The sequence below is a fragment of the Apodemus sylvaticus genome, chromosome 6 (assembly GCF_947179515.1).
Source record: "Apodemus sylvaticus chromosome 6, mApoSyl1.1, whole genome shotgun sequence".
Classification (NCBI taxonomy): domain Eukaryota; kingdom Metazoa; phylum Chordata; class Mammalia; order Rodentia; family Muridae; genus Apodemus; species Apodemus sylvaticus.
The window spans coordinates 125,585,285-125,608,227 of NC_067477.1; the positions used below are offsets into that span (position 1 = coordinate 125,585,285).

The 22,943-nt window shown below is 39.4% G+C and overlaps 1 protein-coding gene across 1 annotated transcript in view; it reads right to left on the reverse strand.

Annotated features, from left to right (window-relative positions):
• Positions 1-8,397: 8,397 nt before the first annotated feature.
• Positions 8,398-22,943, reverse strand: part of LOC127687598 (HEAT repeat-containing protein 5B-like) — a 139,442-nt gene continuing 124,896 nt past the window's right edge. The window contains 8 exon segments of the mRNA XM_052186399.1: positions 8,398-8,714; positions 11,044-11,257; positions 12,677-12,828; positions 16,557-16,781; positions 18,113-18,379; positions 19,089-19,233; positions 21,111-21,238; positions 22,456-22,710. Of these exon segments, the coding sequence (XP_052042359.1) occupies positions 8,410-8,714; positions 11,044-11,257; positions 12,677-12,828; positions 16,557-16,781; positions 18,113-18,379; positions 19,089-19,233; positions 21,111-21,238; positions 22,456-22,710 (1,691 nt within the window). The 3' untranslated portion in view covers positions 8,398-8,409.

Genomic DNA, 22,943 nt, shown 5'->3' on the forward strand with positions numbered 1-22,943 from the left:
TATTTTTATTGCCTATTCCTCATATCCTCGGACTCAGTTCCTCAACATATTGTAATTATTCATAATCCTTCAGCATCCCTAGTGCCTCCCGCTGCTGTATAATATATTACATATATTTTTCCATCTTTTCTTTTCAAGCCTCCATCTAGGATAGGGTTTTGAGAATGGGCAATGATGAAAGCTCTGATATTGTTAACCCGTCTGTATAATGTAGACAGCTTCACATCTAGGGACAGGGGGATTCATCTCTTTGGGGATGAGGTACAAAGGTCCCTGGCACTCACTTGTGTGCTTGCAATTTGCGAGACCCGGGACCCATATCCAGTAAGCAGCATTGGAGCACCAGGATCCTTGGAGCTAAGAAGTAAGTCAGGCTTTCTGAGGACATCTTTGTAATTGTGTAGACAGTGCTGCTAACGATGTCTGTGTCTGTACTGTGCAGCGTCACAGCCACCAGACAGGTATCGCTTTGGGGCACTTGAGATGTGACTACAGAAGAACAGAATGACAAATTCTATTTCATTTTAATGGACTGAAACTTCAATAGCCATCTATAGGTAGCGCCTACTGGATTGGACAGTGCAGATATCAGCCTAGTGTGGGGGAAAGAAAACCTACCTTGCAATAAAACTACAGTCTAATAAAAATGAGTGTGTTTCAGTTAGTGGTATCCCTGCATGTCCTCTGCCCCCACATCACATATGTGCTCATAATTAATTTGATGGACTCTGGGAGGGAAATAAAAACTCCTATGAGCAGTCTTTATATTTCCAGGCTACTTAGTTGCAGCACTGATTCAATATTTTTTGTAATGAATGTGCTAAGTTTCTCCATGGCTGATACAAGAGAAATGATTTTATTAACTTGGACTTCCCTGGTGAGTTCACTTAGATAACACTTAGGAAATGTCTTCTCTGTACTGGCTGTGTTGGGCTCCCAGGCATGAAAACAGCTGTTGGTTTCAACAGATGAGGTGGGAAAACATGGCAACACAATCCAGGGTAACAGGAATTAAACTATTTTTTAAAGTAGGGCTTCACTATCTGGAAATGTCCTCTGACACTTAGGTTGGCCTGTAACTTTTTTTCTTTTTAATATTTTTATTTTCTATATTCTTTGTTTACATTCCAAATGATTTCCCCTTTCCCAGATCCCCCCTCCCCATATGTCCTATAAACCTTCTTCTCTCCATCCATTCTCTGATCACCTCCCTCCTTTTTCTCTGTCCTTATATTCCCCTCCAATGCTAGATCAATCCTTTCCAGGATCAGGACCCTCTCCATACTTCTTCATGGGAGTCATCTGTCATGCTATTAGTGCCTTGGGTATTCATAGCTCACAGAAGAGTTTTTAACTTCTGAGAATAGTTTTAGCTATCGTGGGTATTCTGTTATTCCATGAATTTGAGAGTTGCTCTTTCTAACTCTATGAAGAATTGAGTTGGGATTTTGATAGGGATTGCTTTCAATCTGTACATTGCTTTTGGCAAGATGGCCATTTTTACTATATTAATTCTGTCAATCCAAGAGCATGGAAGATTTTCCCATTTTCTGAAGTCTTCTTCGATGTCTTTCTTTACAGACCTGAAGTTCTTGTCATACAGACCTTTCCTTTGTTTGGTAGAGTCACACCAAGATACTTTATAATGTTTTTGGCTATTGTGAAGGGTGTCATTTCCCTAATTTCTTTCTCACCCTGCTTGTCCTTTGAATACAGGCAGTCTACTGACTTGCTTAAGTTGATTTTATAACCAGCCAGTATGATGAAGTTGTTTATCAACTATAAGAGTTCTCTGGTGGAGTTTTTTGTGTCACTTAAGTATACTATCATATCATCTGCAAATAGTGATAGTTTGACTTCTTCCTTTACAATTTGTATCCCTTTGACCTCCTTATGTTGTCTAATTGCTCTAGCTATAACTTCTAATCCTATATTGAAAAGATATGTGGAGAGGGGGCAGCCTTGTCTAGTCCCTGATTTTAGTGGGATTGTTTCATGTTTCTCTCCATTCAGTTTGATGTTGGCTACTGGTTTGCTGTATATTGCTTTTACTGCATGTTTACTGGTATTGTTACATATGGGCCTTGAATTCCTCTTCTTTCCAAGACTTTTAGAATGAAAGGATGCTGAATTTTGTCAAATGCTTTTTCAGCATCTAATGAAATGGCCATGTGTTTTTTTTTTTCTTTGAGTTTGTTTATGTAGTGGATTGCATTGACGGATTTCCGTATATTGCATCCCTGGGATGAAGCCTACTTGATCATGGTGGATGATCTTTTTTTTTTTTATGTGTTCTTGGATTCAGTTGGCAAGAGTTTTACTGAGTATTTTTGCATCGATATTCATAATGGAAATTGGTCTGAAGTTCTCTTTCTTTGTTGGTTCTTTGTGTGGTTTTGATATCAGCTTAATTGTGGCCTCATAGAACGAGTTGGGTAGTGTTCTTTCTGTTTCTATTTTGTGGAATAGTTTAAAGAGTTTTGGTGTTAGGTCTTCTTTGAAGGTCTGATAAAATTCTGCACTAAAACCATCTGGTCCTGTGCTTTTTTTTTTTTTTTTTTTTTTTGACGACTTTCAATATCCACTTCTATTTCTTTACCAGTTATGGGACTGTTTAGATGATCTATCTGATCCTGATTTAGTTTTGTTATTTGGTATCTTTCTAGGAAATTGTCCATTTTCTACAGATTTTCCAGTTGTGTTGAGTATAGGCTTTTGCAGGAGGATCTGATGATTTTTTTAATTTCTTCAGTTTCTATTGTTATATCTCCCTTCTTTTTTTGTTTGTTTTTTGTTTTTTGTTGACAGGGTTTCTCTGTATAGTGCTGGCTGTCCTGGAACTCACTCTGTGGACCAGGCTGGCCTGGAACTCAGAAATCTGTCTGCCTCTGCCTCCCAAGTGCTGGGATTAAAGGCGTGAGCCACCACACCCGGCTTATATCTCCCTTCTAACTTTGTTAATTTGGATAATATCTCTATGCCCTCTGGTTAGTCTGGCTAAGGGTTTATCTATCTTTTGATTTTCTCAAAGAACCAGCTCCTGGGTTTGTTGATTCTTTGTATGGTTCTCTGTTTCTACTTGAGTGATTTCAGCCCTGAGTTTGATGATTTTCTGTCTTCTACTCCTCTTGGGTGAATTAGCTTCTTTTTCTTCCAGGGCTTTCAGGTATGCCATTAAGCTGCTAGTGTATGCTCTGTCCAGTTTCTTTTTGGAGGCACTCAGAGTTATGAGTTTTCCTCTTAGCACTGTTTTCATTGTGCCCATAAATGTGCGTATATTGTACCTTCATTTTCAGTAAAGTCTAAATAGTCTTTGACTTCTTTATTTCTTCCTTGACCAAGGTATAGTTGAGTACAGTATTGTTCAGCTTCCATGTGTATGTGGGCTTTCTGTTGTTTTTGTTGCTATTGAAGACCACCCTTACTCCATAGTGATCTGATCGGAGGCATGGGATTAGTTTGATCTTATATCTGTTGAGGTCTGCCTTGTGTCAAATTATACAGTCAATTTTGGAGAAGGTACCATGAAGTGCTAAGAAACAGGTATATTCTTTTGCTTTAGGATGAAATGTTTTATATATATTTAACATATATGTATGTTAAATCCACCTGGTCCAAAGCTTCTAATAGTTTCACTGTATCCCTGTTTGGTTTGTTTTCCTGATTGGTCCACTGAGGAGAGTGGAGTGTTAAAGTCACACACAATTATTGTGTTAGGTACAATGTGTGCTTTGAGCTATAGTAAAGTTTCTTTTTTGTTTGGTTGGTTTTGGGGTTTTTTTATTTTTATTTTCTAAATTCTTTGTTTACATTCCAAATCCTTACCCCTTTCCTGGTTACTCCTTCCCCATATGTCCCATAAGTTCTCTTCTCTCCACCCATTCTCCAATCACTCCCCTGCTTTTTCTCTGTCCTGGTACTCCCATAAGATGCTGGATCAAGCCTTTTCAGGATCAGGGCCCTCTCCTTACTTCTTCATGGGAGTCATTTGATATGCTATTTGTGTCTTGGGTATTACGAGCTTCTGGGCTAGTTAATATCCACTTATCAATGATTGCATTCCATGTGTATTCTTTTGTGATTGGGTTACCTCACTTAGGATGATATTTTCCAGATCCAACCATTTGCCTAAAAATTTCATGAATTCATTGTTTTTAATTGCTAAGTAGTATTCCATTGTGTGAATATACCACATTTTCTGTATCCATTCCTCCATTGAAGGATATCTGGGTTCTTTCCAGCTCCTGGTTATAATAAATAAGGCTGCTATGAACATAGTGGAGCATGTGTCCTTATTGCATGCTGGGGAATCCTCTGGATATATGCCCAGGAGAGGTATAGCAGGGTCCTCTGGAAGTGTCATGTCCAGTTTTCTGAGGAAACACCAGACTGATTTCCAGAGTGGTTGGACCATCTTGCAATCCAACGAGCACTGGAGGAGTTTTCCTCTTTCTCCACATCCTGGCCACCACCTGCTGTCTCCTGAGTTTTTAACTGTAGACATTCTGACTGGTGTGAGGTGAAATCTCAGGATTGTTTTGATTTGCATTTCCCTAATGACTAATGATGTTGAGCATTTCTTAAGGTGCTTCTCGGCCATCCAAATTTTTTCAGGTGGAAATTGTTTGTTTAGGACTGTACCCCATATTTTAATAGGGTTATTTGGTTCCCTGGGGGTCTAACTTCTTGAGTTCTTTCTATATATTGGATATTGGTCCTCTATCAGATGCAGAGTTGGTGAAGATCTTTTCCCACTTTGTTGGAAGAACTTCAGGTCTCTGAAGAAGGAAATCGAAGAAGACCTCAGAAAATGGAAAAATCTGCCATGCTCGTGGATTGGCAGGATTAATATAGTTAAAATGGCCATCTTGCCAAAAGCAATCTACAGATTCAATGCAATCCCCATCAAAATCCCACCTCAGTTCTTCATAAGGTTAGAAAAAGCAATTCTCAAATTCATCTGGAATAACAAAAAACCCAGGATAGCTAAAACTATTCTCAACAGTAAAAGAACTTCTGGGGGGAATCAGTATCCCAGACCTCAAGCAATACTACAGAGCAATAGTGTTAAAAACTGCATGGTATTGGCACAGTGACAGGCAAGTGGACCAATGGAATAGAATTGAAGACCCAGAAATGAATCCACACACCTATGGTCACTTGATCCGTACAATAGCTCCCTACAAAGGAGCTGAAAGTGGAAAAAAGATAGCCTTTTCAACAAATAATGTTGGTTCAACTGGAGGTCAGCATGCAGAAGAATGCGAATTGATCCATTTTTATCTCCTTGTACTAAGTTCAACTCCAAATGGATCAAGGACCTCCACGTAAAACCAGACACACTGAAACTAATAGAAAAGAAAGTGGGGAAACCCCTTGAGGACATGGGCACAAGGGAAAAGTTCCTGAACCGAACACCAATAGCTTATGCCCTAAGATCAAGAATTGGCAAATGGGACCTCATAAAATTACAAAGTTTCTTTAAGGCAAAGGACACTGTAAAGTTTCTTTTATGAATGAGATTTCCCTTAAATTTGGAGAATAGATGTTCAGAATTGAGAGTTCTTCTTGGTGGAATTTTCCTTTGACCAGTAAGAAGTGTCCTTCCATGTCTCTTTTGATGACTTCAGGTTGAAACTAAATTTTATCCTATACTAGAGTGGGTACTCCGGCTTGTTTCATGAGACCATTTGCTTGTAAAATTGTTTTCCAGCCTTTTACTCTGAGGTAGTGTTGTCTTCGACACTGAGGTGTGCTTCCTGTATGCAGCAAAATGGAGGGTCCTGTTTACATATCCAGTCTGTTAGCCTTTGTCTTTTTATTTGGGAATGAGTCCACTGATGTTAAGAGATATTAAGGAAAAGTGATTATTATTCCCTGTTATTTTTGATGTTATTTTTATATTTGAGTGGTTATCTTCTATTGGGTTTGATGAAAGAAGATTACTATCTTGCTCTATCCAGGGTGTAGTTTCCCTCCTTGTATTGGTGTTTTCCACCTGTTATCCTTTGTAGGGCTGGGTTTGTGGAAAGATATTGTGTAAATTTGGTTTTATCATGGAATATCTTGGTTTCTCCATCTATGGTGATTGAGAGTTTTCTGGGTATAGTAGTCTTGCCTGGCATTTGTGTTCTCTTAGAGTCTGCATGAGATCAGCCCAGGATCTTCAAGCTTTCATAGTCTCTGGTGAGAAGTCCGGTGTAATTCTGACAGTTCTTCCTTTATATGCTACGTGGCCTTTTTCTCTTACTGCTTTTAATATTCTTTATTTAGTACATTTGGGGTTTTGACTAGTATGTGTATTTCTGTTCTGGTCCAGTCTATTTGGAGTTCTGTAGGCTTCTTGTATATTCATGGGCTTCTCTCCCTTTAGGTTAGGGAAGTTCATGGAGCAGGACAAATTTTAGCCATTAAAAATAAGCAGAATAGCACAGCACACTGGAAATGCCTTCGCAGATCTTTAGATGAGGATTTCAATTCAGTAAGCAAGACAGATATATGCAGCATAATTTAGGCATTTAATGTAAAAGTCAAAAGCCCATCAGAAAGACAAGGATATTTGATGGAATGGCTAGAAAATGTGCTTTTATTCATAGGATATTTACCATAAACAAAGTTTTTTCTGTTATTTGAGCCATTTCCAATTTTATTCTCTGTTTGCTTTTCAATTAGTTTTTTATGACAAATGCTAAAATTTAACCCATTTTCTCTTCCTAGTACTATCCAATGACTGACTAACTACATGATGAAATTATATTCGAAGAAAGTTAAAGGACTGTGGCTTAGAGTTAAGAACATTAAATTAATTAGGGACCAGGGGCATCCATCAGTACAGTGCATGCTTACAGTACTGAGCAAGGCTCTGGTACAGTAACCTGTACCAAAAACCAGAAACAAAACCCCACAGGAACAACAAACAAGAATCAACAAAAGAGAAATATACTGAGAAAAAACTGAAAATATTTTACCACTTGATTTTTAAAACTCAGTAAGAGGTATAAACACTATTTCACTTAATCAACTTCAAAGCATTATAATTACAATATACAAATAAAACAATCCGTAATGTGGAATGGCTCAAGGGTAGTCACTAACTACAAGAAATATAAATACAAATGAGAGTGTGCGCCTTTGCTGTCCTAGCGTCTGATGGCATAAAGCACAAGAAAAGAGAACTGCCCCCAGCCGCCCCACTTCATTTTAGGACAAACTGACAACCACACAGGAATAAACCAGATCCCCCTGTGCTATGCTTTGACCTGACCAGCAGCATCTCGCCAGAGAACGCTGTGAGGAACGAGAAAAACATCTAGCTGCACGGGAAAACATCTGGCTAGAGAGGGAAGAGTGAGCCAAGCAGCGCTATGAGAGGCACCTGGACATGCAGAAGAAGCTAGAGGAGCAGCAGCTGGAGGAGGAGCAGGAGGAGGGCTGTGGTGGAGGAGGAGAGGAGGCAGACTGGAGGAGGATTAGGGGCTCCATGAAGCTGTTGTCCGACGGACAATGGAAAGGAGCCAGAAGCCAAAGCAGAAGTATAACCGCGGCCATCGGGAAGCCATCTCCATGGGAGCTCGAGCATCCATGGCGGAGATCCAGATAGGTGGTCAGTATCTTTCCAAACAAGCCGATCCTGTCGTCCTTGTCTGCAACTGTGCTAAACTGTTCAGATAGAGGAAGAGGTGGCTGCTTGGTGCATGGAGCAGACAGTGCTTCCCTCAGCTGGCTAGCAGACCGAGTCAGCCCTTATCCACCAGAACGCACATATTCTTGCTCTCAGTCATCCGGGTGCTGGGAGTTCTGGGTGCCAGCCTTCCAAAGAAAACCTTAAATGACTCGTAATGGCAGTTTTGTTTTGCCAACTTGTTTCTCATTCGGTCAGACTTCTCTCATGCCTTTGCAATGCGTGTGATTGCTTGGTGTCCATTCATCTCAGTCTTGAGGGCTCCGTCTCATTTTAAGACTCTCATCACCGTGTCCTCCAGCAAAGGTCTTAACGGAGTTTGGAGTTTATGCATCCTATGGGTTTACTGTACATAAATATGTAGTTATTCATAAAATGGAAGTTTTGTCTTCTATCATGAATGAAACAATCAAGCTTTGCAGAAAAGCTACTTCTTTTAGTAAGTACAAAGATTTTAAATAAAACCAAAGAATTACCATGTAATGCAAAGCACTCAGTTTTTAAAAATGATAAGTTATGATGATCTTGACTATGTTTTTACAAGATCAGAAAGTGTCATGTCTTAATCTGTAATATGAATGCAATGTACAAATGTTCTGTGTGTCAGTTTATTTATCTTGAATTTTATATTGTGTGACCATTGTAATATATTATGTGCATGTTAGTATTAATCTATAACATGGTAAATGTTTGAGAAAATAATAGATACAGATGAATGGAAAGGCACACTACAAAAAGCTTGTTTTCAGCTTGATTGTTGGTGCAGAATGTGTGGTGGGGGCAGGCTGCCTGGCGGCTGCCTTAGCTTTGCTTGCCTGGCTGGCTCGGACAGCAGTCTCTAGGCGAGCTTTCAGTTCAGGAGCAGCCCCCATCACTGTCTTGAAAGCATGTGGGTACAGAGGTCCAATATGCATTAAGTTCTGGAGTGCAAACTCATGAAGATCTTTGGAGATCGGACTTGCTGAGGCAAAAGAACTTTCATCCAGCAGGTAAGAGATCAGAGTGGGCACTAGAAGAGTGAGTAACTGGACTCCTGGAACAGAGAGCAGAAAGGACTGGCATGACTGGAGAGAGTGCAGATGGACTGGGTTTTGGGGTTTTGTTTTTTGTTTGTTTGTTTGTTTTTCAGGACAGGGTTTCTCTGTATAGCCCTGACTGTCCTGGAACTCACTCTGTAGACCAGGCTGGCCTCAAACTCAGAAGATTGACTGGTTTTTTGTTTTTGTTTTTGTTTTTGTTTTTGTTTTTGTTTTTTTTTTTTTTTTTACAGACAATTGTGAGCTGTCGTGTGGATGCTGCGAATTGAACCCAGGTCATCCAGTGCTCTTAACCACTGACCATCACTCAGTCCTGCAGCTCATCATCTGGAATAATAACGATATTTTATGTAATATATAACATTTATTTGTGCAACTACAGTTTAATAGCAAACAAGGCTGCAGCCGTATCTATGAACTAAATAAATCTCAAAAAGTAAAGTTTAAAACATCAGTACAACTAAAGCATTACAATTTCCATCTTCTAATAGGATCAATTTGCATTATTAGTAAGATGTGCCAATAATACTTGGTTTTACTTTTATTATAAATGTTTTATACTACAGCAAGAGTTTTAAGAGAAAAAATAAGTATATAGTTAGTAAATACACATAAAAAGTAACTGGACTTTTTTTTATTTGATATTTGCTTTATTTACATTTCAAATGGTATCCCCTTTCCTCGTTACCCCTCCCAAAACCCCCTATCCTATTCCCCCACCCCCTGCTTTCCAATCTACTCTCCTCCTCATTCTCCTGACCTGGCATTCCCCTAAACTGTGGCACTGATCCTTCACAGGACCAATGGCCATCCTCTGCTACATGTGTAGCTGCAGCCATGGGTCCCTCCATGTGTACTGTTTGGTTGGTGGTTTAGTCCCTGGGAGCCCTGGGATTACTAGTTGGTACATATTATTGTTCCTATGGGGCTGCAAACCTCTTCAGGTCCTTGAGTCCCTTCTCTAGCTCCGCCATTGGTTAAAATTCAAGACTAAATGCTATGCAAAATAAAGGTTAAGTGTGGAGGTATAGCTTGGTGAGAAAATGGATGTGCCTGGGTTTAATATCAATTCACAGGGATAAAAAGGGTAAAATAATCACTTAATAGGATTAGATAGACTAGGAGGATAGTAATAACTAAATGAATAAGGACTTGAATGAATGATGTTACTTTGATAACATTTTTCAGATTTTTAAAAGTCTTATATAGTCATATGACTTTAAGAGGACCTTTACGTTTTGAATTATCATTTAACTTTTTTGACCTCTTTGCAAATGTGATCTCTTTTCATGAAAAACTTTCCCAGAAACTTGTGAAGAAAGTTGAGAATTTTGACAAGCTATTGTATGACTGGAGACACAGCTCAGCAGTTGATCACAGGCATGAAGCCATGGACTCAAGTTTGCAGCAGGCACAAAATGAAGTCATGTCAGAACTGAGGCAGTAAGGAAGAGAGGACTGTTCACAAGAATTTATTACAGGAAGCAATAAATTAATGTGTAGGTTACTTGGATACAAAGTAGGATTAACTGTATTTCTATTTTTATTTTGCTAACTATAAACTTTATAGACAGGACTTAATCTTATTCACTTTGTAATGGTAACACTGATCTTACTGTCCTTCAATATTTAAAGTACTTTGGAACTGACTTGCCTTTCAGTTCCTTAACAGATGCCCAGTTTAGATTTAAGCTTCACATGGAGACCAACAGAGATGAGACCCCGCCCCTGCTTAGCATGGAGGCCAGGATTCCCTGTGAAGGGGAAGTCTTTCCCCGCTCAGGAAGAGGGTCTTGAAAATTAGGAGCAGCTTAATGTTTAATCATAAGGCATTTGTTGGGAATTTAGCCTTCCCACAACAATTAAAAATCCAATTTGAGTGTGCATCTGCATACATTTCTGGTTCAATAAAGGCATTTTACAGTTTTCATGAAGCAAAAGTTAAGTATCAAATCCTGAGGTATCTTATGATACTTGGTGCTTCTACTTCATGGTTATAACAGAAGGTTTATGTAATTTTTATTTTATTTTAAAAATTATATTAAATCTATACTATTTCTAGTTCTTAAAAACACATTGCTAGAAAATTAAAACCGGAATCCATGTGTTAAAATGCCCTCGGTAATTCACTGAGTAATTCACTGAAAAATAAATATATAGAGACCCAATATGTTGTACTAGTAACATGAGCGAAAACATCATGTACTCAGACCATAACTGCTTCTCAGAAAGCTCACTGCTACAAAGCCCATATTTAATGTTAAGATTCATAAATAACACAGGTCTTCATTTTGGACTAGTGGCATTTAATCAGAAAATACTTACTGTTCTGTTCTTCCCCAAGAACAACCAATGTTTCAAGAACTTTAATTCCTTCTTGGACAGCCAGAAGTTCCGTGCTACTGGCTGGTCTGTTTTTCTCCACAGCTTTCAGCTTCGCGACCACTAGTGGGGCTAATGAGTGGATGTAGGGAGTAGAAAGCGCGCGATTGGAATGCTGGAAGACCGAGAGGAGAAGCTGGTAGCATTTGGCTTGAACCTATGTAAAAGAGAGATTTTAATTAATGCAGCAGGTCTGAGTCACACTGCACCTAACAGCTTCTGAAAAGGACAACAATGGAACTTCATGCTAACAAAATGAAACTGGAGATTAGAGAAATTCCTTATACATGAGTTACCAAAATCATCAGGCTTATATAACCAATATTTCTACTGTGTGGGAAAGTCAGAACTAGAAAGCCTGATTTCTTTTCAATTCTTCCTTTAATGTATAATTGTCTAATTTTAATGCAATAGAGTAAGAGAGGCTAACAAAAGACTGAATAAAGCTATAAAAACACTATTTAGATGTGTCAACCCCTTATGATTCTTGGAAACAACTGTTTATATCAATTTCTAGGACTAGAAAGGAGAGTCCCATTGGATATACCTAGATTAGATAAGCCTCATACTAGCTTTTTCTTTTCTTGTCTCTTGAGGCAAGTTCTCATTATATAGTTCCAGTGAGCATGGAACTCACTATGTAGACCAGGCTAGCTTCAAATTTGTAGAGATGGGGTAGCCTCTGCTCCTGAGTGCTAGCATTTGTCATCATTCTCATTGTGTACATTTGTTTCAATACTTTGTCAGAAAGTAAACCACCATTAATTCCTCTGCAAATAGAAAAGTGTGAGGGTGAGTTTAAGAATACAGGTCCCTGAGCTACAAATCTGAAGATTTTTAAGGAAACTCAGCGTGGAGGCAGGAATGTTCTATACTGATTTTCTTTTCCTGGTGTGCAGCATGTTTGAGAAGCCTTAACTTGGACTTTGACAAAATAAACCATAAAACATGTTCATTGAAAGATGCAATAGTGACAGTGACGCAGGCCTTTTAATCTCAGCACTCAGGAGGCAGAGGCTGGCGGATCTCTGTGAGTTCAAAGCCAGCCTGGTTCACAGATTCCACAGATCCCTCAGATTCCACAGATCCAGTTCTGGGACAGCTAAGCTACACAGAGAAACCCAGTCTGGGGGATAGGGTAACAGAAAAGATGCAACAATGTTATCCTTTAACATCCTTGGTATCACTGAATTAAATGGTATGAAACAAAACCCAGGTAAAGTCTCTAATAATTATGGCTAGGTTAATAAAATATTTCATTCATTAGATAATTTCGGCATATGTGAGTATCTATATATGTCACTTGGAGCACATAAACACAGAGCTCTTAAACAGCTTTTCCATTTAAAAGTCACTCTACAGGCTGACCATACAGTTATGCAGGTAAGAATAGGTGTGGTGGCACACAAGTACGTGCACACACACAGACATCACACATATGCACACAGTAAAAATAAGGAGATGCAAAAGATGAAGCCGTACTGCAGGCATGGAAGTTCTTGTCACACGCATCATCAGCTCTTAGTGGGCTCACCTGAAGACCCCTGAGAAAGTAGGCTTTGGTGGGGTAACTCACCCATGGGTCACATGAGTTCAGGGAACTTTTAAATCTGTTCACGCAGCCATTCTGCAGGGACTGCACTCCTATTATTTCACTGCTGGCAGACCACAGGAAGAGCACAATGGCTGTAAGCATGCTCGCTTCATCAGGCGCGGGCATACAGTCATCTACGAAACAAAAGGCAAGTAACGTGGGGAGATTTGGGGGTTACAGACGTGGACAACACTCTTCCAAGGTTTACCAGAGTATGTCTCAACCTGAAAAATACAGATTACAAAATTCTCATTGTGGAACTATGGTAGGAATAAATGCTTCAGGCACACTTTTTAAATTGGTGTGTTAAAGTTTGACAGGAAGCAGACAGTTAAGACAGACTCTGCAGAGCACTTATTATAGAAACGAGAAATGCAGCATTATAATGTAGAATTGTGGCAGACGCCATCTTGACAAAATAATGAAAGTTAGATTTGCCATGGTGCTGCATAACCATAAACCCGGCAGAGGGAGTTGGAGGCAGGATTATCAGCACAAATTTGAAGGCAGCCTGGTGACAGAGTGACATCAGGCCAGTGTAGACTACAAAGTACAACTTTGTCTTAAAAAGGAAAACCCAAAGGTCTAAAGAGATGCCTCAGCAGTTGAGGGCACTGGCTGTTCTTCCAGAGGATCTGGGATCAATTCCCAGCATCCACACGGTAGCTCATGGTTGTCTGGTGCTCTATTTCTAGGGGATCCAATGCTCTTGTACAAGCACACATGCATATGGAAATTAAATAAATAAATAAATGAAGTAGATTTTGTTTGTTTATTTGCTTCCTTATTTGAGACAAGGTCTCTCTCTATAGATTTGGCTGACTGTCCTAAAACTCACTATATAGACCAGGCTGGCCTCAAACTCAGAGATGCACTTGCCTCTGCCTACTGAGTGCTGGGACTAAAGGTGTGTGCCACCAACCCTGGCCTAGACATTCTGGTGGCCAAGACATTCTGGATGTTGGACAAAGCAATATTATATGTTGTCTTACATGACTGTCTGAGAAAGATATACATTACTTATGTGGTATTCCTGCTCAAAAGGTATAAACTGAATGTATATTAAAACAAGGGGAGAATTGAACAACTATAAATCAGGGAACATTCTACACAATAGGTGTCCTGTCGTCTTCAAATCCAGGAATATGCATTGACTGCATGCTCGTGATCCTAGCACTGAGGGGTAAGGGGGGGCAGAGAGAGGAGTATCCCTGAGTTCCAGGCTAACCTAGTCTATGTGACTTCCAGAACAGCCAGGGCTACACAGAAAACAACAAAACAGAATAAAACCAAACTCGGAATACTATAAAAGATAAAGGCTAGGGAAATGTCCCAACGAAACATGAGAATAACGCAGAGAAAAAGGCATTCTTAGGACAACTTCCGAAATTTACATTTGAACAGCAATAACACTGCATGATTGCTAAATTCCTAAGTTTGGCAATTCTTTTGTGGGTATTTAAGGAATTTCTCTGTTCTTAGGATACCTATGAAGTATTCAGGAGTAAAACCTCACAAAGATGTCGGCATATTCTCAAATGGCTCAGTAGAGTTAATTAAGATGAGGAACAGTAGTGATATATTAATTTCACCAGGGTCCAATGGAGTGGGAGGCAGTATCTAGGACAATACTGGACAATACTGAAGTCCACAAATCTATTCTCCACCATCTGATTAAAGTTTGAAATTCTTTCAAAATCAAACGTTCTAAAAATGACGAAAAGTATTGCAACAGTTTTAAAGGACTCATTGCTCCCTGGAGGATTTCTGAGTGAACGTACACACAACTTTTAAGTGCAGATCCTCAATTCTTTAAATAAGAAACATTCCAGGCTGGAAATGCTCTCCATAGCGAGCCTGCCCTCACTGTCTAAGGACTGGGATTAGATATGAGCCTTGATGCCTGGCTGTGAAAAGGTTTCAAAAACAAGGTGGCAGACTTTTCCTTCTTACTCTGTTTTCACAGCAATGATATTTTATTTAAAAAGAAAATACAATTTAAGTAGGAAAAGATAAAAACTATGAAAAAGTACTTTCCCTGAATTAAAAATGAATATCAAAATGGTTATATTCACCAGTACAAGGACAATACAAATTGATGTACAGAGATTAGATTAGCAGATGTTGCTGATGGAATCATAAATTCATAAAGACACAGTGGACATCAATTTGGCATTATCTGATGAAAGTGGTGTTAAAAAATATGTATTCTCAGTCCTCATATGTGCCATTAAAAAACATGAGGAATCTTTAAGGATGTTTATCACAACTATCTTTGTAATTGTGGAAAATTAGAAATTAAAAAACATACTCATTAACAGATAACAAGTAACTGGCAAATTGATTAAAAAGATAAAATAATGAAATTTTACTAATATAATAAATTTACTTAATTAAAAACATAAACAAATACCATATATTTCATAATTACTTATCTTACTCATTATAAGCATGAACATATACATATATATTTGCTAACTAATACATATTTTTTTAATATTTTTATTTTCTATATTTTTGTTTGCATTCCAAATGATTTCCCCTTTCCCAGATCCCCGCTCCCCATATGTCCCATAAAACTTCTTCTCTCCATCCATTCTCCAATCACCTCCCTCCTTTTTCTCTGTCCTTATATTCCCCTCCAATGCTACATCAGTCCTTTCCAGGTTCAGGACCCTCTCTGTACTTCATGGGAGTCATTTGCTATGCAATTTGTGCCATGGGAATTCAGAGCTTCTGGGCTAATTAATATTAACATATTAATATATAATATGTAATTAACATATAATATGTAATTAACATATACTAATATAATTAACATAAAATATAATTAACATATTAATATTACATATTAACATAAGAAATCCCTCACTTCTATATACAAGCATAGGATAAAATATTTCAATATCAAGACTGTAGTTTTATTTGGGGATATGTTAGGATACAGTCATAAATATTTAGTCTCCTCTTTTATTACTTTTTCTCTGGAGATAGGGCCTCATTATATTGGCTCTGGCTGGCCTGGAACTCACTATGTAGACTTGGGAGGCTTTGAGCTCACAGAGAAACACCTGCCCTGCCTCTTATAGGGTAGCAGGATGTGCTATCCTGTCCTGCTATGATTTTGTTATTTTCATTGCAACACATGCCAGACATTGTGGTATATTTCTGTAATCTTAGGAATCAAGAGACTAACATGGGATGATCATGACTTTGAAGGTATCCTAGGCTTCATAACAAGGCCCTGATTCAAAAAATAAATGAAACAATATCAAAAGGAGGAAGAGGAAAGAAGGAGAGAGGGAGGAAAGGAGAGAGGGAGGGAGGAACAGGATTCCAAAGGGAGAGAATAAGAAGAAAACCTGTAAGTAAGCATACATGTACCAGTACATGTCAGTTCTGGGTCTATACTGTCTCTCCTTTTAACCTGGGAACATGCATATAAGCACTTAGAAAAAGGTTTTTTAGAGCCCATGCTCTTGGAAGATGCATTTATACTTCAAGTCTGAGATGTGACAAAACATCTCTTGGGCTGATGCAGTGTTGTACAGCAGTCTCCTGACAAGGTTCTTCAAGTCATAATTTATTACCAAACAAACATCTTTTTTATTTTTAAAGATCTGTTTATTTATTTTATATACATAATATATATATAAATATGAGTATACTATCACTGTCTTCAGAAACACATGAAGAGGGCCTTAGATATAATGACAGATGTTATGAGCCATTATGTGGTTGCTGGGAATTGAACTCAGGACCTTCAGAAGAGCAGCCAGTGCTCTTAACCACTAAACCATCTCTCCAGCCCCAGGAACAAACATCTTCAGAAATTAAAACTTTGAAAACTCAGACAGGCTACCTGGTTGAGAATATTCCAGGATGCAGGCAAGAGTGCTCCGAATTAGAGCTGTCCACTGTCTCTGAGTTTCCTCAGTTTTGGCCATGGACAGAGTCACGATACTTTTTATTCCCTGAAGAGCTGCACTGACTGGGGCAGGAACCTGGTTGTCCGCAGACTTTATTGCTGTGTCTTTCAATATTCTTGCAATTAAGAACAGAATTGTGGGCAGGATTGTCATACATCCTGAAATAAAAACAAATAAAATAAAATATTTTGTAACTCCTTCAATTCTCCCATGATAACTGTTTCCATCACACAGACACACAGACACACACACACACACAGACACACACACGCAGATATATACACAGACACACACAGATACACACACAGATACACACACAGACACAAACAGAGATAGATACACAGACACATATACACACCACATACACACATACACACACACACACACACACACACACACACACACACACACACTGTTTTTAAACAGTTAACTGTGTTCTTCTCCCCCTCAGATAAGGGCTCATGACTGTGTTCACCTGGCTTCACACTCCTGCACTCAAACAATCCTGCCTCAGCATCACTGTGCCTGGCTGACAGTGATTTAATATTAATTCTATCCTTGATTTTATTCAAAATTTACTGTATTACTATCATAAATCAATATCTAAAAATGACAAAGAGCCACATCGTTTTTAAAACAGAAGTGGCATTTTCATTTTTGTTTCAACTGAATCTCGGTTTTCTTACGTCCAATGGTGGCTATATAACACTGCCCTTCATAAGGGAAGAGAGGAGAGCCACGAACAGTCCAAAACTAGCCACGCACTCTGAGTAGCCTGGGGAATCTAAGATATGTAATCACCTTTCAGTAGGCAAGAGTCAACTCAGGTCAGGGAAATAAACTCCTGAGCAGAGAGTGCAGACAAAAGCATCCTAGAGCCTGAGCCTGCCCTCACTGAGGCTCCTTCCAAGAGACCGAGATGGAGAAGGCACCAGTTCATGCTTGCCAGGTAGGCGTCTGAAAGGTCTGCTTGGGCTGAATGGGCCCACACACTTCCTGGGACTGTTTTGGCTTTAACACTGAGGGAAGTCTATTCCGTGCCATAGTTGTTCAATCTACTGACAACTATCACCTTTATTCACCAGTTCTTTTCAGTGCTCCTTACAGTTGACTGTCACTGTCTTCAGGCATGCATTAGTTAGCAATGACACTCATGAATGGGAACCAGATTATAAAACAGGAGCTGTCATTCTTTCCATGTTTGTCTGCTGACTTCATGTCTTCCCTCAACCTTCAGGTGTTCGTTTGTTTTATGATATTGGGAATCAAAACCAAGATGAGGATTTTGCACATGTGGGCAAGGCTACCTTAGGTTGTAAGCTTTAGAAATTTTAGTTTTTCCAGGCTGTTAAAGGCAAACTAACCCTTTAAAAAACTTCTCATTTAGCAGCTGAGATTTAAGAAAGGAAACAGAAACTGTAACAATCAAAGGACACTCATCTTTGTCTACTTCCACATAGCACACTCTCAAATACTGATCAATACACACCAGCCGGTGAACAAAGCGATGGCAGATCCGAGAGAATGGCCACCGTGGCTGCCACCAAGCGAGTACTTTCCTCTGACAGCTGAGTTTTCGTGACCATGTGACTTGGAGAGTCCAACATCTTGGTACTCAGGTGTGGCATATGCCGTACTAAAATGAACATCATCAGCTCCATGGTTGCAAACACAAGGGACTTTCCAGGAATGAGGCCACCGGTGTCACCCCCTTCTCCTAATGTAGGACAGGACTCTTTTTCCACATCCTCTTCATCTTAGGAAAAGATATAATTTGACATTTCCAGCAAAAACATACACAAAATAATAAGTATATTTAAAGCCATTTGTAAAGGATTTATAAGTCAATATGTAATGGGTGCCATCTGCCCTGGTACAGTGCTCAGGCTGGAAGAAACATCCTTGAAAGCCATGAGCAGGCCATTTCACCTGGAAAATCATTGCTAGGCATTTTATTAAGTTTGTACTTCACAACAGGAATAACAAATATGCTAGGTGAACCATATAACATTGATACTTCGGAATGGAAGAAGTAAAATAAACTATTTTCATTTTCATTTTAATTTTGTTTTGAGACCGGTCTCTAGTCCAAATTGACTTTGAATCTGCTATATGGTGCTGAACAAACATTGTACTTTTTCATCTTTTCGTTTCTACCTCCCAAATGCTGAGATTACAGGTATGTCCATCATGCCTGGTTATAAAACTCAGAGTGTAGAGCTAGAGAGATGGCTCAAGTTAAGATAGCAACCAGTTAAGAGCACTGGTTGCTCTTCCAGAAGCCCTGGGTTTGATTCCTGGCACCCACATGGCAGCTCACAACCATCTGAAAGTCCACTTCTAGGGAACCGATGCCCTCTTCCGGTCTCTGTGGGCCCCAGGCATGCATGTGGCAAAACAGCCATACACATAAAAGAACCAATTCCAAACCCTGGGGAACAAACAAGGTTGCTTCCAGTGCTTACTTAGAGCGCTTCTCTTTTCCTGTACATAGTCCTGAGCAGCCCTGACAATCTGCTGCACAACTCCAGTGACCAGCAGATGGATAGCGGGTGGGTTCCAGGTCAGTAACAGGCGGTGCAGGACACTTAGCAGCTCAACACCAATCAGCTTTTATAGTTAATACAAATGCACTTAGTTAATTTCAATTTCAAATGACAGATGTGTACTATTAAAATCTGAGAAAATACAAATGCAATAATGATTTTATAACTAAAATTTAATATATGAAATAAGAAGAGTGAGAGATCACATTTTCTCCTATAAGATATTCAAGCAACATATAGTATTTAAATATTTAAATGTTTTATATGCAGAGATTATTATTCTCCTACTGGAATAAAACACCTAAGCTATTAGTGTTGCTAGAATTCAATGTCACTGAAGTTCCTAATTGCCCACCTAAGCTGAGGAATTGGTGTGTTTTCACATTAACAACTATTACAAACTGTAATCTTTTTTTTTTAAAGATTTATTTATTTATTTATTTTATGTGCGTACATTGTAGCTGTCTTCAGACACACCAGAAGAGGGCATCAGATCCTAGTGCAGATTGTTGTGAGCCACCATGTGGTTGTTGGGAAAAGAACTCAAGTCCTCTGGAAGAGCAGTCAGTGCTCTTAACCACAGACTGTAATTTTAGGTCTCTAAATTTTTCTTCATCTAACTGATACAATGAGCTTGCCATAAATTAAGAAACAGAAAAGAAAGTTAATTCAGTCAGAACTCTCCTCTCTTCTCTTAACACAGGAACGCCCCTACACAGCTTGGGGCACTGCTCAGTCAGAAAGTGCTGGCTCAGCATACATGAGGCTCTGGAGCCAATTCCCTCAATTGCAAAGAAATTCACAACCAAAATACATCTCAGTCTGTTCCTTGTTCTTCATGTTCTTCACAGATCCTAGCAGGCTTCCAGGGACTGAGAGACCAGTGCCTCTCCTGTCAAGCTACTCTCCTCGGTAACTGAATGTTCTAGACTTTCTTACTTAAAGCCCCTGCAGGCCTCCTCTGCCCTTGCTGTAGTCCTGAATCTGTCTGTACTTTCTTCCCTTCCATGTCCCTGCCTCTCCCAGAGTATCCCTTGCCCCTGAGAGCTGCTGGCTTTTGCCCTACTCCCTCTTTTGCCCTCTCTGGTCCCCACTGCCCATCTAGTTCTCGATTTTTGACCCATAACTGCTGTTTATCCTCAGGTTCCCAATATGATCCCCTATTCACCTTCGTTCAAGTTTTCTAGACTACTGTTCTCTGGAGGATTAGATAGAGAGCCTCATAACTGGTCTCCGTGCTCCCTTCTCAGACCTCATAAACCAACCTCTTCAAGGCTAACTGTATAATCCTTCTGTGTCTGTCACTCTCAGTCATCTATCTACTTTTCTATCTGTATGTGCTGATGCTCTTTAACTGAGTTACATCCAAACAAAATTAATCATCCTTCTATTTAAACATTGTTAAGCATTTCCTTTAGCTTTCAGTATGGAGTCCAATTTCCTTTGTTTGTAAAGAAAGCTTCATGTTTGGCCTTCCCAGCCTTGCCCAGCCCCACCCATGATGTCTATCTGCCTTACATCAGTGACAGTAAATGACTGTACACCCTTGAACTTGCCATGCACTCCTGGATCTGGTTTTTGTATTTGTGTTGCTCTTTCTCAGAAGGAAACTTGTCCCTTGGCAGTTCCTCTCTAAGATCCCATTCGACTACCTCTCTGTGAGAAGGTGTCCTTTGCCTGTGCATCACAGTGCTGTGGCCCTGGGGGCTGACCCCCATACTCACTACTCCCGATCTAAGATGGTAAAGCCATGGTGTGTAGCTGCAGTCTAACTCTGTGTAGTCATCTAAGAGTAAGGAGACACAAAATCCCTTTTGTTGGTATTAGTTACACAATCTTGTTAGCAATATACAATGTTTAATTCCAATGTGAGAAATTTATTCCAAGATAGATGCAATTAAAACATAGCATACAATTACCCATTATAGAAATACACTGTACCTGATCTTCCACAATGTGGATTCGTGCATAAGGAGAACCCAGTAAGGTATGTAAGGCCTGCAGGCATGCTGTAACATGTTCAATGGGCTCCTCTGGTCGAGGGGAACAAAGAAACTGTATACTCACACCTGGAATGCACAAAGTAAAACCATGAGTCTTCAACACAAAACACTTGTGTTGCTTTGATATAATATTTTTCTCTATTTTTCCCAGATTACTATATACTTATTTATACCAGGAAGTTAAAAAATGTTTTCTAGGCTACACAGACAAACACAATATGGGGTTGTACTGAGTGCTTCAATTAATTTAATATTTAAATTAGGTGTGTTATGAAGATAATCACTTTTCAATTTCTAGAATTAAAAAAATATACAGTACATTAGCCAGACAGTGGTGATGTTCACCTTTAATCCCAGTACTTAGGAGGCAGAGACAAGTCTATCTCTGAGTTTGAGGCCAGTCTGGTCTACAAAATGAGGACATCCCAAGCTACACATTGAGACTTTATCTCAAAAAAATATACTACATTAAGAATAAATTTATGACTATTTTACTACTTTCACTAAAGAGTTGTCCAACAATATCGTATACATATGTTTTTTAAGATTTAATGATGTGTGTGTGTGTGTGTGGTTTGTTCCTGTGAGTGTGCATGCCTGCAGAGTCCAGAGGACAGTGTCAGAGCCACTGGAGCTGGAGTTAGAGCAGTTGGGAACCCACCTGAGGGGTGCTAGAATTGAACTTAGGTCCTCTCTAAAAGGAGTAAGTACTCTTAACCACTGAGCCATCCATCTCCCATACAAGGTTTATAAATGCCCAGCTAAATACAAGGCTTGTCCAAACAAGTGCTCACAGTGTACAAGGCCAAGACTCTGGTGTTTTACATATTTTCAACTGTGAGATCTACTTAAAATTTCACTAATTACACCTACTAGTTGTCTTACTTTGCACTTCCAGAAAAATATGAGATGACAAATTCCCTGCAGAATATTAAATTCATAACTAAGAACACTTATAAATTAAAAATTATTGAAAACCAAATCATAAAATGTTTTTTCTCCATTGGACAATAAATACCAATTCAAAAAAGCAAGTTGAATAAAAAACCGTACATTTTTTTCCTTGAAATACCAATACTGTTCTGTGAGTGAACATAATGGCTGAGCTTTTAGAGTAGTTCTAGATAATTTGTAGATAGAAATTCATCTATTTCATAAGTGGAGCTGAAGGTCCTTGTACTACTCTTTCTCTGAAGTGTGCTACACAAGGCTTTACACAGCATTGCAATGAGAGCTCCAAGCTCTGCAGCCGCAGGGCCTGGAGTGCATCACAGTGAGCCCACCTAGGGTCAGGTGCATTCTGTCCTTGTTAACTTCTGGCAAGGCTTCCGCACTAGTCATTGCTCCTGGAACCTGCTTTAAACTGACCGCTGGGGAGCGTTTCTGTACACCAGACTCAGTTGTTGCTTCTGTGCACTCTTGACATATAAATCCTGTGCTGTTTAACCAGAGTGCCACTGCATGGAGAATTGGGGCCCAGGAGTTCCGGTAGTGAAGTCTTGCTGTATCGATGGTTTCGGGAGTATAAAATGCTCCCCCTGTGGGAAAAAAAAAACCAAATCAAGTAAAAACATACTTTCTATCTTAGTCAGGGTTTCTATGCCTGCACAAACATCACGAACAAGAAGTAAGTTGTGGAGGAAAGGGTTTATTGAGCTTACACTTTCACACTGCTGTTCATCACTAAAGGAAGTCAGGAGTGGAACTCAAGCAGGTTAGGAAGCAGGAGCTCAGGCATAGGCCATGGAAGGATGCTCCTTTCTGGCTTGCT